The sequence below is a fragment of the Eleginops maclovinus genome, chromosome 8 (genome assembly GCF_036324505.1).
Source record: "Eleginops maclovinus isolate JMC-PN-2008 ecotype Puerto Natales chromosome 8, JC_Emac_rtc_rv5, whole genome shotgun sequence".
Lineage (NCBI taxonomy): Eukaryota > Metazoa > Chordata > Actinopteri > Perciformes > Eleginopidae > Eleginops > Eleginops maclovinus.
The window spans coordinates 7,170,810-7,192,978 of NC_086356.1; the positions used below are offsets into that span (position 1 = coordinate 7,170,810).

General features: G+C 38.4%; 1 protein-coding gene across 4 annotated transcripts; it reads right to left on the reverse strand.

Annotated features, from left to right (window-relative positions):
- Positions 1–1,053: 1,053 nt before the first annotated feature.
- Positions 1,054–21,942, reverse strand: galt (galactose-1-phosphate uridylyltransferase). Of its 4 annotated transcripts, none has more exons than XM_063888882.1 (11): positions 21,779–21,942; positions 20,334–20,503; positions 20,163–20,238; positions 19,740–19,788; positions 17,119–17,248; positions 15,835–15,891; positions 10,683–10,805; positions 6,981–7,113; positions 6,101–6,184; positions 2,153–2,307; positions 1,054–1,685 (listed from the first exon to the last, which is right to left on the reverse strand). In XM_063888882.1, exons 1-11 carry the CDS (start codon positions 21,813–21,815, stop codon positions 1,584–1,586), a joined length of 1,116 nt encoding a protein of 371 aa, XP_063744952.1. In that variant the 5' UTR covers positions 21,816–21,942; the 3' UTR covers positions 1,054–1,583. The 4 variants fall into 4 exon arrangements, with proteins under 4 accessions (XP_063744952.1, XP_063744950.1, XP_063744951.1 ...); XM_063888880.1 differs by having other exon boundaries at positions 6,918–7,113; XM_063888881.1 differs by having other exon boundaries at positions 20,157–20,238.
- Between the last annotated feature and the right edge of the window lie 227 nt (positions 21,943–22,169).

Sequence of the window (22,169 nt, forward strand, 5' to 3'; positions counted from 1 at the left end):
GCATTTTCAAATTGTGACTTTTTAAGCAACACTACCATCTGCTGTTGTCATGGTGAGAACACTCCACATTGCATTAGCATTTTTATTTGCATGGGTTAAAATCACCTGATCTTGTCTTTCACTTAAATGTTGTCAAAGGCAAGTACCTTAATCCACATGAATCCCACTGCTCCTACCCTCCCCTTCATTAGGGTCCTCAAAGTATTGGTTTTCCCTGCATACATCTTTCTTAAGCATGCTGATGTACAGATTCTAATATTAGTAGTAGATACTCATGTTCAAGGATTATTCTAGCATGTAAACGCCAACGTGAAACTAGTGTAAATTCCACAAAAATCGATATCTTTGTAAATCTAATAAGCATTAGCCAATAAGCACTCAGCATGATCATGCTTGCACTAAGATCTGATATTGCTGGTCGAAAAGTGATTCATGTTAGAAGTTGAGAAGACATGATGAAAAAAAACGATGCACTCAGCAACGGGGCTAACCTGTGTGTGTTGTGTATCCTGGGGGTGTTTGTGTGTGCGCAGGTTCAGGTTAGTTTCAGTCAGATTTAAGGCATTGATTTTCATTTGGTTTATAGTCATGCCCTCATTCATTATTAAGCTATTCCTTTCCCATTTCATACCCATCTTACTAGGTGGAGTATCATCAGTATAAGATAATGGACAGCGATTGGGTCGTTTTTGTAAAATAAACCCCTTTAGGGTAATTTATCACAAACTAGCTGTACATGATCCTGCTTAATACAGAACTAGTTACCAAATAAATTAGTAATTTGACCCAAAATATCTTTATTGATTTCAAAATAAATGTATTGTGTCCTCTTAATAAATAAAAAATTAGACCGCTGGGACCAGAGCTGCGTCAATAACAACGCTGTGCTACTCAAATGTGCCTTAACGAAACAACAGAACATAGCATGCAATGGACCAATCCGATGAAATTCACATTCACAATTATTTCACACATTTCAAACTATCATCCAAAAACCGAAGAGAACTCAAAATTAATTAAGAATTAGAAAAGAATACTCTGTCTCCGTTGAAGTAGACATGTGACATGGCGTTGGTAGCTTTATTCGTATTCTGTATAAAATCGAGCAGTACGCTTTCATAACTACTTCAAAGATTATTTCACATGTAAACACACTCACGAGAAATTGAATTAAAAAATAACTCATTGTGTCGTTGGACGAAACAAGCTTTGTGTTTGAAAGGCTTCAAACACAACACAACAACAAACAAAGTTTAATTTCCTCAGAAGGGACAGATGGGGAGAAAATAATTGTGCGCTCTAATTATCTCCGAAAAACATGGACGTGGAGTTCCAGAGCAAATTCTGTTTGAAGTCCATTTCGTAATTTAAAAAAAAGATGCCCAGAACCAGCTTTGTGTTAGCAGAAATGTATTGAATTGATATTTGGCAAGTAAATCAAAAACCTTTAAGCCCTGTGTTCGATAAGGCACTTTCACATATTCCATTTGAATGTTATTTCTTACAAAACAAGTATCAGACCTAAACATTTCACTGTAGCTTGAATAAAGCTGTGATTCCTCCTCTTTACCATCACCTGTCTTTTACATTTTTATCGTCCGCTTCTTGTCTTTCCCTCCTCCTTTTTCAAGGTTTTCTCTTCTTTTAAAGTGCTCTTCTGGCAGGTTCCTCAGCTTCTCAGCAGCCTAAGAGGAATACAAAAACAAAATGCCACGTTTTTATACAGTTTTGTAAAGAAATGCAGGGACAGCCTTCAGTTATGGTTTTCAATTTGAATAAGTATGCTATAAAATGGTCAGTTTTTCATAGCCTGGGGTGAAAACAAATCTGCTTAAAGCTTTAAATCAATGGGAATTAACCACTAAATAACACAAAAATTCATGAGACCTCCTCATACTGATGTAGAGGCTTCACATCGAAACGTTTAAGTTATTACCGAGAATGTCGAACAGTTCTGAAATATAGTATTGGAAAAAAGAACTGTGAAAAAAGACCTCAAGATCCTAGCGATGACGATTGATGGAAAACATTAGAGACATTTAGCACAACAAATGACTAAAACAGTAACATATGACAACTGACGTATGATGTTCATCCGTTCTTTTACTCTTTTTCTGATTTGTGGATTGTTATTCACAAATATAGTGTTCACCTGTTCAGGGGTGAGGTCCCGTTGCTCCTGGGCGAGCATTTCGTACCCCACCATGAACTTTTTTACTGTGGCCGAACGCAGCAGGGGAGGGTAGTAGTGCGCATGTAGCTGCCAATGACAGTTGTCTTCCTTTAAATGGGGGCCGGTGGGGGCTCCTGAAAGAACAGAAGGGGACATTAGACGAGGGACACATTGTAAAAGCAATCTTTGCAGATGAGAGGATCAATAGTTGTAAGAGGATTTATTCATTTTCAGGTTCATATTTGTATGTTATGCCTCTACTGTGACATGTTTCCATGCTTTGATTGGATATAACTGGATGTCAATTGAACACACAAACACACAACTAAACTCTAGAAGCAAATTTAGGATATACATAGCCAGAACACAACATGCTCATTCATCCCTCTTCTGTCCACACCACATGAACCTCATTAACGTCTTTAAGCTGCAGACCAGACAGCCCCCTATCAGGAAGCTAACAAGGTAAATTATAAAAGCAGCCAGTGTTGACTCTGCGGGCAACAGAGCAGTTAGCTTCCCAGTGTTATAAAGAATAAAGGTTCTACAGTGATGAAGAGCTTTTTTTGTGAGGAGGAACGCAGCCCCAGCAGGGATACATATGCTAAAGTCTTCCAGGGATGGTTCAAATCTGGTGAAGGCTATGGCATATCATTCACATAATTGTCATCGTCAACATCAAGAAACCCATGTTTTGTTAATGGAAGCATCTGCATTCATCATGTTTATTTTGTATTATTCTGATGTTCCTCTTATTAATCACCATCTCTATGTCTCACTTGCAGATTAAAGCATTGGTTACCAGAGAGGTCATTACCATCTCCATCTGTATTTAACATTTAAATGCTGCCTATGTTGCTTTCCAATCATAGTGGGGGGGTAATGAGTAGATCAGAAATGGGCGTAGAAACATGTCTTTTTGTTTTTTTATTTAAAAAAAAGAGACTGAAAGAAAGCTCATTGTATTCACAGTAAGAGCTTTGCTTAAGTGTCAGATTCCTGCCGATGGGGGCTGATCAGACACAGAGAGAGACAACAGAAGATCCACATAAAGGAAGCTTATGGATGGTTAAGAATACAAGGAAATACTTAGGGGGCCAGATAAGGAATGAACAGAGACAGATGCTGCTATTAGAAGACAATTAACATCTTTTCGATAACAAATCCATCATTACACTGTACATCAACATATACAGGACCTACAATGCTGCTGCATCCCTTCGTGTTTCAATCCAGTCAATACGGCCTGAAATGTTTTCTGGGTTTCCCTCCTGAACGAAAAAGCAGGTAGCTCTATCTAATTCATGATTTCCCAGTTGACTCAAACACCACCCAGCCCCTTCTGCCACTAATAAGCCAAGCCACAAAATGAAAAGCTGGCCGCTTCCAAATGAACACAAATAGAGCACAAACAGAAAGGAGGATAAGGCAACTCATTATGAAAGTTTACAAATTAGATGGTCAGTGTGTGCATGTGTGAAAGACACACTGTGTTAGCACGCTTCAGCACATCAATTAAAATCAAAGTAATCTCTTTTCCATTAATACCCCTTGAGGTTTGGAGTTAAAATTGTCCTGCCAATTTGGACAAAAAGTTATTTTTGCAGGTTAATTTACCTCTTTATTTGCAGCGGATTGTACAAAACAAAACAAATACAGTTTGTTTGCCACAGAAAATGAGGTGAACGTACAAATGACCCATCGGTTATCACATTCCTGTATTGTGGCTTATAAGTTTTAGTTTATACATAAGAAATCAAAAACCACACAAGATTAAAGCCGAAAATGTACCCGAGATCTGTAGAAGACTTCTCCACGGGCAACTTTAGACTGAGATCTTACTTCAAAGATTGAATGTGTGATCAAATGAAAAAGTTAGTCTTCTCATGCCTTCTGTCCTTTCCCCCACACTAAAGTATGAGTCTATAATCTTTCCATATGTTTTCATGTGGGCTGCCTTGCAAAAGAAACAAAAACAGACTGCGAGCTAGTGATAAATACTCCCAATAACAATAACATCTAAACAAGTTGTCTCTATTCACTAACTTAAATTTGGATTTGTCTTTTACCCGACGATAAAACTATTTGTAGGGTTGCCTCTAAGTGTTTGTCTATGTTGAAATGATGTGAATGGACACGATTAACCCTACAAATATAATTGATTTGATTGCTAACGGTTTATTTCAATTATAGGCAAACTGAGGCAATAACATTCTACCTCTGAACTAAACTAAGACTGTAAAGCGTTTAAAATGGCTCTGTTAGGCTGTATACTGTATAGGGACAGTTGTGTTTTGTGCTAACTCAAGTGTGCTAGCTATAGCTGTCATAGCTAGCCATAGCTGTAAAAAGATATGGATGGGTTCCAGCTAGTGGACTGTCGGTGGAGCAGAAGCAAACCAGGCTAACAGCTATTTGTGCAGCGCCTTCGTTTAGCTTAATGAAGACTCAGGAGTTACAGCTAATAGCTTTGTTTTTCAGCTCAGAGAGTGCTGCTTGGTGCTAACATGCTCAAAATGACAGCGCTAACTTGATGTTAAACAGGCATACAGTTTTATTAGCATCTTGGTTAAGCATGTTAGCTTGCTAAAAATTGCCAATTGTTTGACTAACATTGACAATAAGCGCTTGATCTCGCTCGCTTTTTACTGAGCATCTCATGGAGACACAACTCCTGAAGGAATTGAATCTTCAACCTTGATCTTACACAAGGTAAACTCTGACCGCTCAGCCATGATGACACTGCTTCGCTTTCTGTCACTCATCACTCTTTGCATCACTGCACTTTGCTAACCTGTGTTTCAACTTGAACCTGCTGCAAGGTGTCTGTCAATGCTCACAGTTGGTATTTCCCTCTCTGTCTCAGTAGTGTTACCAGCCAATGTCAGCACTTATCTTGAGAATGCTAAGGTTTCCTCATTCTGTATAATGCTTGTGGCGTTGTTGAAAGAGGCTTCTTTGAAAATAAGTGTATTTTAGATTGCATTTGGATCTTTTTCACTCTGCATGTTCTGTCAAAGTAATACATATTTTGGCCTCATCAGGTAATATCTCCAATCATTAGTATCCTATTCAATTGCTCCCTTTGTTTATTCTTCTGGTTCTTTCCTTCCTCTGACTGTGGTGTTTTGTTTTGATTTATAATTATACTATCAAGTTAAATGTTCTTGGAAATGTTTAAAGATTGTCATAAATCCCAAATCGAAGTTATTAAGAATTGCTTAAAAATGTCAATATCTGATGCATTAGTTATCTCTACAATCCAGTACCAGGGTTGCTTGCAGGCCAAGCAAAACTAAGTTGACATTTTCGCATTTGTTCTAAAATTATTATTCCATTCTTCACAGTCAATATAAATATGCGAGTCATCTCCTCAAGAAAATACAAACAAGAGCTAGGTGAACGAGTAGGAGGAGATAAATACATCAAACAGGATTTGTCCTAAACAGGGTAGAAAATGATATTTGTTTGTAGCACAATACTCGACATGATTCCATATCTTGGTGACTCCTGAAAGCAATTATAAATATTTAACTAAATGAAATACGTCTGGTTTTCTGTGACGATCTTTTTGTCTCTCTGCACCAAATAAACCCTCCTAAAAGACTGGTCTATGAGAAATATCATTAAATATGCAAAGTCTGCAATACTTCATTGGAGTTGTACAAGATTGGTGAAGTAAAGAATGAGTTTCTCATTTGTCAATGTATTACAGTTTATTCCATAATGTAAAATGATACTTAAGAGGAAAAACAATTTGTACAACACTAGAAATCTGTCAAATCCTGACTGTGAAGAAACATATTATGACTGTCTGAGATTTACACACTGGCTTGTTAACATATCAAACTGACTAGCTGACTACTGAGTACTATTTGTGTCCCAATCCACCCTAAATCTACTTTTTTTTGTTTTGAACACTCTTACCGTGCCAGCCCATGGAGTAAGGGAAGGAGATTTCAAACAGGTTGTCGTACTTGGTTAGCAATCGCTTCATAATGTCAGCCAGACCTGATAAACAAAGAGGAGCCGGGGTGAGAAAACATTGCATTGAGCATAATTAATAATGAATGACACGAGGAAGGGGAGCTGAAGCAAGGGCATGTAAGGCTAAAAACTACCAAATAATAATGTAATATCAAGAGAGGAAGGTGAATCACTAGAACAACAAGAAAAGCTGTAAATTGAAAACAAGATACAACTTTTATGATTCTTAAGAGGAGCATAAAATATAAAACAAAATGCCTGAAGACATGAGGAAAGTCAGAAAGGCCAGAGACCGGTGTATATAAACTGTACGTTAAATAAACTAACACATTCATTTCTGACTGAAACATCAGGAAGTCAACCGAATATGTGCCATTCACAGATAAACCGGACATTTTGAATTGGGTAACGCATAGTTTTTTTGTATTATGTATCCAAAAACATTGAATAAATACATGAATTCAATTATAAATAAAATAGAAAAAAATCAAGCAAATAAAATACTATTTTGATTAAACCAAACTGAATACGTTTCTATTATTTTCAAATGGTCACACACATACACACACACACACACACACACACACACACACACACACACACACACACACACACACACACACACACACACACACACACACACACACACACACACACACACACACACACACACACACACACACACACACACACACAGAGAAAGCCCCCTTAGACAGGAACTAAAGACCGCAGGTTCCCCAGTGAGACGCTGACTCACCTTGAACTACTCTTAATGGCCTTATTACTCTCTCAGACAGTGTGATAGTAGCGTCACACTCACCCCCCCTTTCCTCTGTTGTCAGGTCATTGATCCTGAGGACATGTCGCCGCGGCAACAACAGCGTCTGGTAGGGCCATGTCGCCCAGTATGGAACCACCGCCAGCCAATCCGAACTCTCTACCACCACACGCTCCTGGAGCAGAGACAACATTTAAATGATTTGTATTTGGAGAGAAGCTTTACTATGGGCTTTAACAGATTAAACAAATCACATGAATTGCACCAAATGCAACCTTGAAACTACATTTGTATGTCTATTTTACTCTAAATTAAATCATTTAAAACATTTCTTTAATCATTCTGTACTTAAAGAAGACATGAAACTAGTGAATGAGAGAATTAAAGCATCAGGAAAATGTTAACTTAGGAAATACATAAAGTAAAAGGAAGGTACATTTTTTCATAGACTTCTATTAAATCAGATTACACTTCCCTCTAAACTTTTTTAGAATTGCTGAAATCATTCTGGTCCTGTGTACCTGACTTAGAAATGAGTGTATAAAGTCTTAAAATGTCAATCTAAGTTCATAAAATAGTTTCAGAGTCAGCATTCATTTTATCCACTGAACATTTTGTATTCCACATTAAAAGACCGTTTCGGCATATTGAGTCCTCTCATGAAATTTATTTGGACCAAAACAACATTATTCAAATACTACATTTTAAGGACCTGCAGTTTGGAGCAAGAAGCTTTATTATCATAAACTGTTCAAATGCACAATGTGTCAGAAAGAGATTTAACAAGCTGATGAGTCGGCACAAACACGACCTGACCTTGTTTTAACATTCATCAGAAATAGATTAGCTCAGTGTGTGTGTGTGCGTGTGTGTGTGTGTGTGTGTGTGTGTGCGTGTGCGTGTGCGTGTGCGTGTGTGTGTGCGTGCGTGTGTGTGTGAAACTGGTGTTCATCAGCATCATACTAATCCCTTAAAACCCGAAAGACAATCTCTCAATCTTTCTCTTTGATGTTTTTCTAATTTGAACTTTTTATGAAGTTTTCTTCATGTTATTACATTCCCATTTTTATCCTGCATCATACAGTGTGTCAGTCTGATTTAATAACATATGCTTGTGCTGTTCTGTGCGAATAGAATGAAAACAACTACAACTGGTTGGCAGAAACCAGAGATTCTAAAGCATAGGGTGTTAGGGCATCCTAAGCCATACATCTCCCAGAGGTTTGAACAAATGTGTGCAGGCATTAGTGCATAATTAAAGCCCTTTAAAAGGATTGCTGTGGTGTTTAATAACTGTGAAGGAAAACCCAGAGTAATCTAACTGACTCCCAAAGTCCTAATGAAATGCATTTGCAGTATAGGAGTCTACTTGGAGCCTGGTGCAATAACCATTTGACTGAAGCATCCATTTCTCCAAGCGTTTTGAAAGGAAGAAATAAAGGCAAGGAGGGAACATTGGATTAATGTTATGTATTGAGTGAAACAATTATGAACAATTTTGTCAAAATCATTGGTTTAAGGATATTAAACTTCCTCCTAACTATTTTATTTTGGGTCAGGATTTCAACCTTTTTCGCTCTTTTTTTTCCTAGCGTGTTCGTCCTCTGCTGCCTTTAACAGGATTATAAAGAAGCAGAATGAAGATAGAAAAAAACAATTGTGTACAAGGATGGAGAAGCCAGACTGAGAGAGGAAGAGTGAAGAGAAAGAGAGTGGAGGATGTCCTAAATCCGACACCTCGGCAAACTACAAATCCCAAAGAGTTTGATTCAATTAGCTAGGAAAGTTTTTGTTTCAAAGTCAAGAGTGTCACCAAGGAGCCGAAGCCCAATTCTAAACTCCTCCAAACACTGCAGTGTGCCAATTTACGGTCCTAACCTCAGGTCAGAGAGACAGGAGCGAAAAGAGACACACGTACACACACAAGACCAAACAAGAACAGGTCATTTAAGGCATCCTTGCAAACACACACATATACACATACTTGTGTCTCCACTCTGGTTTTCTAAAGGTCAGTCCCCATGAGCAGCTTAGAGATTCAAGTGTCTACTCTGCTCTTCTGAAAACCTTAATGCGATCCTCTTTTTCTCTCTCTCTCTCTCTCTCTCACACACACACACACACACACACACACACACACACACACACACACACACACACAGTCCCAGTAGAGAGTTGGCATCAGCTCATTCCCTGAATGAATCAGTGGCAGTAGGATTTCTCTTTTCATTCTAACCTCCACGTCTCTCCAGGTGACTTTGTGTCTCTGTTTCTGTCCTTACTTGTCTCTTTCCAGTCTTGCTTCCTTCTTTTTACTCTCTGTTTACTTCTGTCTTTGGCAAAACTCCATCGGATAATTATATATTATATCAAGACCATTCTCCCTCTCCAACCCTCTGAACCTGAAGCAGATTTCAGATTGGTGTGGTTAAGCTGCAAGAAATAAGGACTGTGATTTGTTGAAGGATTATTGAACAATTCAGTAAACGAAAAACAGGAAAAGATTTGCCCAAACATTGCTTTGGCGTTAAAATGAATTGTAGTCTTAAAGTTTTTAAATGATCTATCTTGTGTGAAATGAAGTTTGAGCAAATATCTGATGAGATATTTTCTGGAGGCTCCACTGGCCAAAAGATGTCAAGCACACAAGTAATACCCAAAAAAAGGTGTTACTTCAGACACAGCCATGTACACGACTTCCCCGTTTCCAAACTTTTTAAATTAAGACATCTGCTGCTGGCTTCAGGCAAGTTTCAATATATTAAACATTTTAATATAGAATGGAAATATTTTAATTTAAAATATTAAAGTGACATTAAATCTGTTCATTATTACTTAAAGTTAAAGGACTAATTAAAGGTGGAACGCTAAGGCGATACATTTCTGCAAGTTCATTTCATTAGACAAGATAAAACAAGTGAAGCCGGCATTAAAACAGGGTTTTAGCTGTGAAAATAACCTGAAAGATTAAGTGTGTTCAATCATAATAAAGCATAAGTAAACCGTCTCTCTACATCTCCAGGTGGCAGACAAGTCATGGCCCTGTCAAATGTAATTCTCCTGTAGAGAATGTGTTAGCGGTTTCTACCAAATGTCTGCTCACTAATTAGACTTTGCCAACGTGCTTAATGCGCTAAGGGTTCTGTCGGACCGCGCCTCCAATGGTTGCTGCTATCCACACACACACGAGACTGAAAAATCCCTCAAACACACACACACACACACACAGTTTGTTTTCCTAATCCTCTTGCCGGTTTAAGAAGGATGCTGCAGCATTATGCTAACGAGCAACTCTGCTGTCCAATGACATGCTTCACTGGCTGACAGACAGGGAGTATGCTGATGTGGAAAAAGGAAAGGATGAAGTAAGAGAAAGAGAGAAGCATGATGGGGAACAAGGTGGGAGCAGATACACGAAGGAAGAGGAAAAGTTGTGTTGACAAAAGTATGAGAAAAGTAGCAACCCTAAGCCTAAGCATGATCATACTTACAATGTGTGATATCAATTATATTCTTGCACAAAATAAAGACATTCAAGTACTTCAAAGTCCCTTATTTTTACCCTTAAATGCACAAACTTTCAACGTTTTAAAGGACCTGTGTGAAAGTTATTCTGGAACAACCCTACCAACCCAACTAAAGTGGAACTAGGTTAAACTAAGAAGTAATAAACTACATATTTCCTGGGGGAAAATGAAGCTTTTAACATGTTTCCACCTTGTGTTCATATTTGCATAGCAGTACCTTTTTCTCAGCTTCTTGTTTGGCGTATTGTAGCAGCAGCGGTTCTCCGTGTTTCTGATAGTAGGCTCTCTGGCAGCTGTCTGACAGAGCCGGCTCATTAGGCAGGAAGTTGCTGGCCCACACCTACAATGTCACAGGAAGCAGTAGGAAGATGATGAAGGTGAGACATAAAAGACAACCTTAGGGTCTGTACTACTCTCTGTGCAGAAATGGAAAGGGCTAACAGGTATCTGACGACTTTTCCCTCTGCCCTGGTTCCAAATAACGTCATTAGAGACGTGATTTGGTGGGGTTATTCATCAAGACTATTCCACCAATAAGTGTTTCACAGGTGCAAATAGTTCTGGGTTTCATTTTTCCATTTTAGGCTTTTTAGATTGATAAATGAGTTTTACCTTGCCGACCCTAGCTTTCATTTATTTCAATTCGGTGAGAATCAGCGTGCAGACACTAACACGTAATTGAGATAGGTACTTCATCACAGCGAACAGCACAGCTTCGTCAGGGAACATCATTCTCTTCATCAGCTTTTTACTGAAAGCATAAGGGTCCTATTTCTTCCAAAATAGTTTGGGCTGTGGCTATTTCACATGACAAATGTTGTGTATTTTTTGTTTCTCATTGTGTCGTTGGTCTAAAAGTGGGTGGGGTGCAATGCACCAATCGTGATTTGTGAGACCTGTTTATGTTACCAGGCCACTGTCAGTCAAATCTGACCAAAACCACACCCTCAGACACAATAGTACATGTTATTGAATGTTGTTGAGAAGATAATTATGCTTAGTTGTCAAATCTTATATAAATTACAATTTGTCAGAAAGGAATGTCTCTATTTTCATTGCAAATTGTAAAATGAAATTTGCCTTTTTTTTATGTCTTGCGGTTTTATGAATCTGCCAGTTTACAGTTTACATCCATATCATTGTTTAATCCTATTAGACATGAAGGTGTTATTATTGGCATAACGTAACTTGAGTTATTGCACAAAACTTTTTTCTTTTTTTTTGAGTTCAGTTCAACGAGGGCTCTGGGGTAAAAGCAGTATTTTGCGCCTGTGACCGCTGCTCTTTAACGCCCTGTAGCGCCTTCCAGATGGCAGTATAGCAGACAGGAGATGGTGATGGAGGGTGAGATGCATCCTTCAGAAGGCTGATGGCTCTACGGAGGCATAGCGATCTGAAGATGTCTTCCAGTGAGGGCAAGCGAAGTCCAATTATTTTCTGGGCTATGTTTATGACTCTCTGGAGAGCTCTTTTCCATCTGTTGCTGAACAGTTGGCATACCATACCCTAATACAGTATGTTAGTACATTCTGGATAGAGGAGTGCTAGCAGGGCACCGGCAGCTTCACTGACAAGTGTCATTAGGAAGTAATGGCACGTGGAGCCTTTTTTGTTATGAAGCACTGGAGCTGATTGTACATCAGAGGTCCTCTGTGATCTGGTTTCAAAAGAACTCAAGCATGATCCCCTCTCCAATTCAACTCCTGTGATGCAGAAAGGACAGGGATCCTTGTTCTCTGTTTTAACCCTCAGATATTTCTTTTTCAACAGCGTGGGACCGTATTTTTCCTAAATTTGGGGCATTTTGAGCAAACATTTTGAAACCCGAAAAGTTCTAACCCAGATGAACCTTTTATAATTTTTAAATGGAGAAAATAATAAAGATCTTAACCAACTAGACAAAACATGCACAGCGTTTACCGAAAGTGCTGCATCAGCCACCGTAGAAGCCCACTCACTGACCAAATTGGCTTCTTGATTGTAAACAAAACAATCTCTAAAAAGAATTTGCATAAAAGCAGGTGTTTTGATACCTTACTAACACATTGTTGAAAGGCTCCTCTCATCAGCCACCATCTGTCATTCTGCTTAAGAAATATATCCACTCTTAAAGGAAACAGTAAACTACAGAAAACTGAGATGTTGACGCTCTAAAACAGATAAGATGTCATTTAATTCACGAAACATCCATCTCCATCTCTAATGTTCGTTTTCAAACCAGCTTTGGATAAGGAAAACCCTTTTAGGCTGCAGAATTAGCCTCATAATGTACTTTTACAAGCTCTTTATGGATAGCGGGGAACATCACGACAGACATTCAGGTGTATTTGCGTTTGCACTTTATGGTATTTCTAATGGCTGTAAAAGCAGGGAAGGAGTGCTAAATGGATCACTGATGCATAATAAATCAGCACTGGAGATAACAGGTTGTATTTACATATTCTCTGATGAGTGACACCCCAGAATAGTGATGAGTTATTTCTGCACCGAGGAGCAGTGTGTGTGCGTTGATGATCGAGAACAGTCTTTTCTATTTGCCTCTCGTTGTGTATTTTGTCCAGGCTTTGCATTCTGCTACCATGGAATATTTTTTAGACCTTTAAGGCAAATTAAACACATATTTGTTTCACCAGGTTTTCCAATTATAATAGTCCATTGCATGAACAGAGTTATAAACTGTGCTGCTTTAAGGAGCACTGCTTCAGGCTGCATGGCAAATAGTGTTCTGATTAAAACACTCCTACACTTTAACACCCAGAATGCAATGCATGAACCACACCGTCTCCTATAAAGCATATAAGATAACATAAAAAAGCTGTCAACTTGTGAAGAAAATTGTAAGAAAAAAGTGTTCTTGATGATCAAGAAGCACCCTGCTGGCCTTGCCTTTAGGGTACATGTCATATAACTGTACCATGCTGGGTTTGGATTCATGATTAATAATTCATATGTAATAAAGCAAATGCAATAAAGATGAAACAATTAAAAAGATGGGAATCACTAATGTTCGTCTGCGTTTCTTGCCCTTGGTAAGGTTCTAACTGCAATGGGAGCAGAAACTGGGAGCAGTTGAGCATGGTTTTAATATTAATGACTTCTAAATATTAGCTAAAGGCTGCACTGTTTTTATGATCATGATCTTACAAAGACAGAAAGTAACAAGGAAGGTTAGTGTGTGAACTGTATGTGTAAATACTGTACATCTGCGTGCCTCCAGGCAGAATTCTGAGTGTGTGGGTATATTTGCACGCCTGCCAACATCTGTATCCGACTGTAGCTCTTTTTATACACCTGTGTTTTCGTAAACACGGATAAAAGCAAACATAATAACACAAGAGCAAAGTATAAGCTCTATTCCCACCAGAGAAATGCATACTTAGGGAGTAAATACCAACTCAATATCCGTCTGTTCCTCAGAGGCTAATGTTTTCAAGCTAATTCTGGCGCACTTCACAGAATCTGATTACTTACGTGACAAAGAGTATTACTATTCTAGAGGCATTTAAAGTTTTTCCTTCCTCCACGTACGCGAAGATACATGCAGCTCTGCTCCTGTGAGACTGGATTCATCAAAAGCAACAGCGCCTGCAGACTGTGATTAACATTTTCTGATCGTTATTCTTCAAAGTTTTAGACCTATGCTTCTTTTTCGTTTCTTGCCTGCAGGGGAAGTCTAGCTGTACACATTTACTCTACGTTTCATGGACTTTGATGTCTTAAGCAAGGGAAATCTGGAATGCAGGAATCAGACAAAAAGTTGCTAGAACTTTAAAAAAAGTTCCATCACAGAGTAGATGGAGGTTTGTCTCTGAAATGATTTCAAAGTGTATGTGACGACAAAGAATACATTGTTTTTTGTAACAAAAACAAACTTTGATGGCAACTGAATAGAAATATATTCTAAACTTTCTATCAGAGAGTTTTTCTGTTTTCAGTGGTTGTATCTCAAACCCCTTTTCATAGCATCTTTCTGAAGTACCTAATGATTTTTTTGCTAAAACCCTGTCATTGTGAGGTCATATGCTGCCCTCTGCTGTTCATTTAGATTTAACAGCCTTAGAAAAACAAAGCTCAGATCTATGCACAGTAGGCCTTTCACTGTGGCATTGCACTGGAGTAATGTCGTCAGATTTCTCTAGTTGAAATTGGAATTGTAGTGGCTGTTTGAACACAAAATTCAGTGTTTCACTCTAATGTTATTTTACAATTACACACATAGGCCGGAAATACACACGCACACACACACACATACACACACAACACACACACACACACACACACACACACAAACAGGACCTATAGAAATGCACCAATGAAGAAGAGGCAGAGCGAAATGGCTGCCTGTGTTCTGGCACCTTGGAGCGTTCGGTGCTTTGCTCTAGGACATCTCGGCAGCACCGCGACGCAAACTGGCACCTCTCCAGCTACAAGTCCTCATTCTGTATTTCCTACAGACTGGGCCACTGCCGCGCCATAATAGATCATTAATTACCTGATTAATCAACCATTTCAGATGGACGTAAACCGACAGGAAATAATGTATGTATAATAACAAATATGAGTGACTTACACACCTCATGTTGGTAGGTTTTTCCTTGGTTAGCTTGTTTATTTATAATAACTACAGTTCTTTTCCCTTAAAACACAGTGTCCTTTCTCATTTAAGTCACGGCCAGGTTATGACAATTTCAAGCAACTTGTGTATTGCTCTCAGGCTGGAAAGATTGATTAGCATTTTTGATGGGCTCACATTATTTTGACCAAACTGTTGCTGTTTAAATTCAACCAACCCCTCTGTCCACACAAACAACTCGTCTGTTTTTGGCGTTCTCCCTCCTGATTGTGCTTGTTCTCAACAAGCAAGTGAAAGTTTGAAAGGAAATATATCCTTCTTTCTCTGAGGTGATAGTTCTGCCTGAATTGTATTATTTTATAAGCAAACATGAAAAGACGAGAAAAAAAACGAACATCTATGTGAATAAAACACATTTTAAAAAAGGACAACACCCGCTTATTGGGAGTCAATTAACAGCTTCTATGTCGAGACTTGTCTGGCTAAAAACTTTTTACGCAATTTCATTTTAACACACTCAACTCCATTTGGCAGCGTATGTAAAAAATCAGCATCTTAGACGCGCAAATTGGACCAATGACACAAATCCTGTGTGATAAAAAGCTTTTGTTAGCTCATGTTAGCGCTGCACTTCCAGAGTTGACGTCTTGAAAGAAGTGGCTGCTGAGAGTGTGTTAAAGTACGTACAGTATGTGTTCCTAAGATATTTCTCACCTCGGGTACATTCAATTTATTTGTGTGTTTTTTTATATTTGCAAGTCAAATGATGTGTTCATGCATGTGTGCATTTACCAACCTGACAGTGAGGGTGTGGATTTGAACAGCCCATCATAGCTCCTTTATTCTCAAAGATCTACAAAAAATAAAAAATAAGACGAATTCAGAGTTTAGTTTACCCTTCTCTCTACAAAAAGTAAGCAAAGCAAATCAAAACGACTAAGATATAAGAGAAGAAGGTAATAAAGACATTTTAAGAAAATAATGTAGAACATGTAATATAAATCGACCAATAGGAAATGTATCAGACACATAATCAGTTTAATTTGAAGTTCTTTCATAATACTGATGCAGTATATTGTAAAAAGATCCGAAATGTGGTAGGCAGAAAGAAGAATATGTTAGCATATTGAAAAGCCCCACAGGACTTTAGAACGGAGCAAATCCTCTGCAACCAGCAGTAGAGACAGGGAGCATGGTGCTGTCCTTGGTGCTGAACTTTAGTAGCTAACGCCGTTTCAATTTCCCTGTGGCTAAGCATGCATTTATCTGCAAAAGAACACTTTTAGGGGATCTAAAGATTCATGCCTTCCCCTAAAAACATTCAAGACACCAGCTGTACTTGTGTACAGACTTTTCAAATGTAATATATCGGGAGGTCAGGGTTCAGGAGGAAAAACAACACGCGTATTTATACTTTTATACTTATAAATTATACTAACCCTGGCCATATACCTTAATGCATGTTGAAATAAACACCAAAAATACCTCCCAGTCTTATTTTCCCTACGTAAATTGGATAACACATTTAAAAACGAGACTGTAAACAAAATAAATTGGACATAAGTCGTTAGGAGCTGAAGTTGGAAATGACTACTGGCTGTGCTACAGAGTTAAAGGATATTTAAAGTAATATTCTAAATCATTTTAGTTTGGGATTTATTTCAGAAACCATATTTCTTCATGCCTTAACAACTCTATAGTGCGTCTTGTACACAGCTATGGCTTATTGGAGCAATGTGTCCAGCGGTATTTGATGCAATTGGACACAATGAACAAAATACCCCTGGAATTTCCAATGTCTCATAACCAGTGAAGAAACATCAGCTTCTGACCACTACATCATATTTTATCCACATCTTTTTTCTTCCTGCTGCTGAAAGAATGTGTAAGTTTACCCAGAGGCATCATTAAAGTTTGATCCAATCCAACACACGACACATTAAAATGAAAAATGAAATGATCAGGGGCGCTGGAGCGCGGGGTGAAAAGTTTATAGGGATCAATAGTGTGTGTGCGTGTGTGTGTGTGTGCGTGCGTGCGTGCGTGCGTGCGTGCTTGCTTGCGTGTGTTCACATCATACCTGAACCCAGGGGTATGTGGCACCTAGTTCCTCAACGAGCTCTGCCCACTTGTCAATCACCTTGACAACCTCTTGCTTTTTCATGAGAGGGAGGGTGACATCCGACCAGGGGTGGAAACACATGACCTTACTGAAGAAAGACGTGAAGGAGAAGGAAGAAAGAGAGGGGGGCAGAAGAGATGTTACAAAGGGGAAAGGTAATAACGCCCAGCATCCCAAAAAACATGATGTGTCACATTCAAAACCAGGGCATCAGGTTTATATGGAAAAAGTGAGACAGACTTACTTGAGGTAACATAGCTTCAGGGTGTAATTATGTCTCACTTTGTTCAGAGTTTAGAGGTGTTTGTATTTGATTCACGTCAGCGTGTGTGCGTTTGCTCTTAGCCTTACTTCAGTACCCAGAGGGAACCAGCTCTACTGTCAGAGTCAGATAAATGAGATTTCTATCAACAGAGCCTGGTACGTGATCAATAATTGAACACGACTTTGGATTTTATCCTCAGAGCAAAACTGAATGGACGTATTCGAGAATTGTTCATGAGTATCACAGGAGCTGCAAGCACTCTAATATAAAGTGAGTTTGTTTGTGTGTAGGTGTTAGGACTACCAACAATTAATTAAAGTGCATAAAATAATGTTGCACTGGCAGTGGATTAATTTGATGTTAATATATGGATTCAAACATCATTCGTAGACACTAGGCTAAACATGACCTGTTTTATATATTTTTGTTGGTAGGAGAATATTGAGGAAATTCAGCGATTGTGTGGGAGAGAAAACTCCCTCTGGAGGGACATGAGATTTTAGCCTTTGCAGCCCATTTACATGGACAAAAAACACCTATAAAACCCAATAAGGTCTAATAATAGGGCCACTTTAAATTGTATTAACTGTAAAAACTGTCAAGACACCCAATTAAACGTTCAGCTGGGGAGAATGCTTGAAAATATGTATAATCATTTGAACAACGGACTAACATTGCCCCTATTATTTGTATATTTTGTATAGTCCTTAAAAATGAATATTTATCTTTGGCCCCCATATTTAGCATCATTATGCCGAGACTCACAGCATGACTGAGAAGGAGTGATACGATAAATCATCAGGAATATTTCTCACCTCTTCCTTTACCTCATCTCTCTTTTGTCTCCCATGACTCAAATCCCCCAAATCCCATTTGCCCTAATTGGCTGTCTGGATGTAGATGCGGGGCAAAGAGCTGTAGTCAAGATTCCTCTTTTTTATGATATGGCCATGAGACCATGTGGACCACGAGCAACAACAACTGTACTGAACAAGCGAACAACCACTACCTACATCACGAGGAGAAAAAGACACAAACTCAAACAGAAGGAATCCGCGAGGAAGAAAAACACCCTGAGATGTACCAATCAATAAAAAGTTGGGCAACAAGTCGATCAGTGCTGCTTCTCTGATTCTTAACTCTATCAGTGCATGTGGGAAGAAATGACTGACAGCCGCTTCATCTGCCAACATTTAAACACGTTTTAGATATTGAGTGGCGACTAAGGGGGCATTATTATTCGATCGACAGAAAATGTTTCATGCAAAAATGGCACAAAATCCTGTTTTAGCCTCCTAACCCTTACATGATTTTTGTATCCTGCGGGAAACAGTCATTTGACAGGCTTTGTCCATGTCAAAATGGGTTTAATACACTAGTAATATTGTAATTAAAGTGTAATAACAGCACAGTTTTACAACATGTTGAACTGAATACCATTGGGTTTTAGACTGACAATACTTGTAAAAGTCCCCTGCTATTTCTGCAATGATTTATTACATGTATTCTGTGTGATTGGTATGAAGGAATATGGGTAATCATGACATTTCTCCACTATTTTCGGATATTATAGACCCTGTTTAATCCTGGAAAATGTTTTAAGATCTAGGCATTATGACAACGACATGTCTTTGATATGATTTAAATACTGAAAAATGGATGAATTTGAATCAAATCTAGTCTACTTCTAATAAAACATCCCCATCTGCTGGCGTACCGGAGGAACACACACTAATGAATATGTTAATTGATACTGTGTGTGTATGTGGATGGTGAGGATTTGTCATTGTGTTTCGCGTAGTTCAAAATGTCACCAATACAAGTGGCATGCAGTGTGTTGATCACCAAAATCCTCTTCTCTTAATAGCTGGTTATGCAGATTCACAGCAGCGAATGGAAGTTGCCCCAGCATGACCGCTCTGATTGCACTTCTCAGTTCCGATTTAATTAGTCATAAATTTGAATGTATCATCATTTTTTAGAAGGAACGTTGATTAAGATGCATCCTTGAGTTGATTCTAACCACATGCTAATTTAAATGACTTATTGTTTAATATTCATCTCATCACACTTGTTTGTTTGTTTGTTGGTAAGGTACAATATAAAACATACATTTTGCCATTTTGTTTAATACAATTAGTTTAGACTTAGATTGTTAATTCAGTCCTTTTATTTGCCTCACTTAATAAAAAACAGGGTGCATCATACCAAATAATAACATTTAATAGCCATTTTAAACTATTCAAAAAGCCTCACAGTGTGACGGCAGACATTGATTAATCCTGCAATGTGTGACAGGGAGCTTTGTTCTTACCAGACGCCCCTGGCAGCTTTAGATTGGAAAAGTGGATGTTGATCTGAACCTGAAAAACAAATGAATGTTGTTTCAAAATGTGACAAAGTATTACTCTTTTAACAATGACTTTGCCTTGCAGTTTTAGACATAAGTGTATTCATCCACCTGGACATATTCAACCTGATTGGACAGTCTATTGTGCCATGAAATGATCTCAAACATGTAAATGTGTTGTGCTTAAGATGTAGGTGAAGTAACTCAACTGCTGACGTTCAAGTCCTGTTTCTGATGGGTTTGAAAATGTTTGTACAATTATGTTTTTTTTTAATCCAACATTGCAGCATTGATTGTTCCCAGACAGATATGGTGGAGACTCTACTGAGTGCACTTTTTGAGTCTATGAGATAATGAAATTATAACGGCATCAGAAATTGCATTTACCAGGATCAGGAGCATCTGGTTGTAGAGCAGGGAAGTCATTTTCAAAAAGAAAAGTGCTGTCATAGTCAGGATTTACCTGGAGAGAAACAGAAAGACTTAGGGGTATTGTAAAAAAAGGAGTCAATATTATGATCAATAATGATTGATATTAAAGTAACAAATTGGTCTTACCTCTCCATTTGCACGTGTGTTTCCGGGACAGAGTGGGTTGCTGGGGTCATGTCTTGGTATGTGTTCCTCAGGAGGTTTTTCTACCTGACCTGCCCAGGGTCTCTTCATGCGGTGGGCCGACACCAGGACCCAGGTGTCCCTCAGAGGATTATAACGCAGGTGCTGGTGCTCTTCGGTGGGATAAAACAAGGGTATGTAATCACACAGAGGGCTAGTTTGATGGCACAAAGGTGACCGAGAACAAATTCCAATCATGTGCATGTGAAGTCAACCTGATCTAGTCTCTCAATTCCTGATGTGTGGCCCAGCATGTAAACAGCTGATCACTATTTTCTTTCTCAATATTTTTGCGCTTTCTTGAAGAATAAGTCATTAAGACTAAACATGTGGAAAAAAAGATAGATATAACACATGAATGAAACAATCCAAAAACACATCTAAAAGCCTTCAAACATAGTTGATTAAGGTATAGCTGTGGATTGTAGGGAGCACTGTTTGCAGTTGCTACAGCCTACAGCAGGGGTGTCCACATTTTTTTCACCGAGGGCCACATACAGAAAAATACACGGAGAGCTGGGCCACTTATAGAGGTGAATATTGCCTCATAAGTTAAGTTACAAGTTAGCAAAACAAATCAAATGTAGGCGAATAATGCGCGATCATTTCAAATGGTTTAAGGAAAAAACAGCCTACATCCCGTCTCTCTTAAGGGTTTCATTAATTTTGTTGGCAGCTCATTCCTTAAAACAGAAGCCTCAGATTTTTTATAATAAGAGTAAATATGAAGGTTAATTTCAAGCTTGTTATGGAAATAAGTTTTGGGCTTTTTTTTTTTATCAACTAAGATTTGTTAGAAAATGTTTTACATTCTAAATGACTGAACTTATTTGAAATTGGGCTCATTAATATATGTTAACATATATATTTGAGAAGTACAATATAAGACAAGCAAAAGTTTAATTTGTGGGCCATATTCCATTATACTTTCAGAATTTGCTCAGGGACGATTCCAAATGGCCCGCGGGCCGCATTTGGCCCCCGGGCCGTAGTTTGGACACCCCTGGCCTACAGGAACTCAAGTCACGAGACTACACAGCTGGCTCTATGCACACTGTATAGTCATAACCATTCTGTCAATACTGGAAAACAGGCCTGACAGCCATATTGATGTTATAGACACTATACGTTACTTTACCATGGAAATTCCATTTAACTGAACTCCAATGAAAATGTATTAATTTAATGCTTCATGTAGCAAAAACAGAGTCAGGGTTCGAAGTATCTTAGGACAGTTTATGAATGACAAGGACGTAATAGTCATTTTGGCTTGAACACAATTCACATTTAGTTGGAGTAGATATTGTAATAACACGACGTAAACAATATGTAGCTACCATACCCTGAATGAATAAAATCAACCCTTCACTCTTTTGAAAGTGCCGTACCTTTAGGATCAAAACTGACTTCTTTATTGCCACTCATGTCTGTCGGTGCAGTTTGACCACTGTTATCACTCCGAAGTTGAGTCACTGAACCATAAACTCCTTCTTAACTTTGTTGAACAGCTAGCTACTTGTCCATAACGCTATTATGACTGCTTCCTGTTTTTTCACATGAGAAAAAAGCTGGCTGTTTGGGATATATTTACGTTTGAAGACAACCATTTAAAACGTAAAAATAACGGCGAAAATGACAAGATAATAGAAAAATAAAACTGAAGATTTGATCCAAGGAAAATTTAAACATATATTGTAGTTGGTCACTTTGTTTTAGTACACAAGCGAAATAAATATAAAGTACTTAAAGGGGGGTTTTCATTTTGCTGGCAACCCTGAA